At 45.4% G+C, this 2,268-nt stretch overlaps 1 protein-coding gene across 1 annotated transcript; it reads right to left on the reverse strand.

Annotated features, from left to right (window-relative positions):
- Window positions 1–1,484: 1,484 nt before the first annotated feature.
- On the reverse strand, window positions 1,485–1,823 carry LOC124672672. Its single transcript, XM_047208864.1, has one exon. It carries the CDS (start codon window positions 1,821–1,823, stop codon window positions 1,485–1,487), a length of 339 nt encoding a protein of 112 aa, XP_047064820.1.
- Window positions 1,824–2,268: the final 445 nt, after the last annotated feature.

A 2,268-nucleotide genomic window follows, 5' to 3' on the forward strand; every position in this document is an offset into this window, starting at 1 on the left:
GAGGCTAATGTTGAATTAATGATACCAGTATGCTTTTTATTTTGCGTGGGAAGATCATGATGCTTGATAAGAAGATACAAAAGCAAAATGTACTAGCATTTGACTGAATGCATCTCCTCGCTACCAGAAAGCAGAACTAGGTAGTATGTTAGTTACGTTGTCTAGAATTATTGCACATGCGTAGCTGAACGGATCGATGTGTGGTCCTCCATACGGATCCTGCAACTGTGATGCCACCTTTTCCCTACTGATAATTAGGTGGTGCTATCAGCCTATAATGCAGCAAAGATAGATAATGGCAGACGCTAATCCGATTTGCTAGTTTGTTTATGAGAAATAAAGAAGATGATCATTTTGGCTGATTTTTGCGGGAGCAACCAGTAGGAGTGTTGGTCATGTTTTTAAGGGGAAACATGCTGAAATCCTTGAATAAACCACACTCTTATATAAATTTACCCACAAGCTGGGTAGTGCATGCCAAAAACAAGGGCTCTATGGGGATGTCCTCAAAGGCCAAATGTCGCCGCAGCCTTGACATAGCCATATAGATGAGTCTCATTCCGGTGTGTTGAGATATATTACTCCATTCACTTCATATTACTTGTCATTACTATGAATTTATCTAGAACCAAAATATTTCAAGATACATCCATATTAGAGACAGTTAGTATGAATCAGGGGAGTACCGTCATTCTTCATAAGTTTGGACATTTGGTTATAGAGACAAGATGTTTCATGTTCTTCCGTTTCAGGCACAATCAGATTGAAGTACTCCTGGGATGTTACTTTTTCTCATCTAAGAATGCTTAAGTTGCCAATTTTATTGATGAAGGGTAGTCCTAATAGAGACGAATGACGGTTTCCAAAGCCCTCACGCAAAGCTATCAAGTTGGATCGTGAAGCCATCTTCTAAATGTTAGCTAGTCCGATGATCATTTTATGAGACATGAGGAGAATCTACATTTAGGCTTGGCATAGGAAGACTGTAGCAGCCAAGAATTTGACTTTTTTCGTATATGAAACCAGATTTGGAGGGAATTTAGGGCTTTCTAATACATAGTTAATTTCAAAGGAGAAGCTAGATCACGTGCCTGCATTAACTTCTAGATCACAGGCTACATATCTTTTAGGTTCTAGGACGGCAAGCCATCACCGTCCCACTCTAGGTCCTCAAAAAGTGCATCTTAACCGTCCTATAATATGAACCCAACGTTGCATCATTCATGCATGCACTCAGCGCAAAAACACTATGATTCATTTCAGGCACAATTAATTAGACTGAGAGTGAGAAGGATTTCAGCCAGACATACATAGCACACTTGGCCCTCCAAGAAACGAGAAGATTCACCTAAGCCACCAGAAGAAATTAGCTGTTCTTTGCACATGTCGTAACAAACCTATGTGGACGGCTACACTTGTTATTTTTCTTCACATGTCCTCACTACAAATAAAGAAAAAAAATATCCAAGGTGAGGCATAAAGATTCAAGTTTTTGGCTCGGTGATCTTCTTCGCCCTGGTGATGCGGATGTAGCAGAAGACGGAAGTGATGATCGCCGCCGCGAGGCCGCCCAGTATGATCTTGCCCCCGGCGAAGTGGCTGTCGAAGGGGTTGTGCCTGTGCGGCGCGTGGTGCGCCGAGCCCAGTGGCGATCCGGCGAAGGACTCCAGAAGTGAATGGACATGCAGCCGATAACCAGCCGCAGCAGAAGGAGCGTCTGCTGTGATGGCCCTCGCGCCGCCGTCGGCAGGGAACTGCCGCGCCATGACGGCGGTCACGGCTAGATGGCTAGACACCAGGCAGAGGAGGAGTAACCGGGCCATCTTTGGAGAGATGGAGAGAGTGGGTGATGTGTGTGTAGATGGGAGGAAACTCGAGCTAGCTGCGAAGGAGCCTAGCTATAGCTTTCAGAGATGGACTTGCGATGGTGTTGATGATGATAGCCAGGGGAGGGGGCTCTTATATATAGGAGACGGCCTGACTGTGTGCTGTTCGAGCTCGCTTCAGTTTGCTTGATGTGATCTAAAATAAAAATTGGGGAACTGGGCCCGTGCATGCGTGCACCCACTCTTTATGGATCTTGATTTGTTGGGGACTTGTCATTGTCAGCCTCATGGCTGGTGGCTGTACAAAAAACTGATTGAAGGGCGCTGGCTTTCTAGGAATCATTGGGTCATTGCATAGGTGGATGCGTTCGTGAGGCCGCGAGCAACTGACACCTGCAGGCGGGGAATCTCTCAGCTGTTCGAAACAGAAGCTTCATCGCCT

Source organism: Lolium rigidum, chromosome 7 (genome assembly GCF_022539505.1).
Source record: "Lolium rigidum isolate FL_2022 chromosome 7, APGP_CSIRO_Lrig_0.1, whole genome shotgun sequence".
In the NCBI taxonomy this organism is placed as follows: Eukaryota; Viridiplantae; Streptophyta; class Magnoliopsida; order Poales; family Poaceae; genus Lolium; species Lolium rigidum.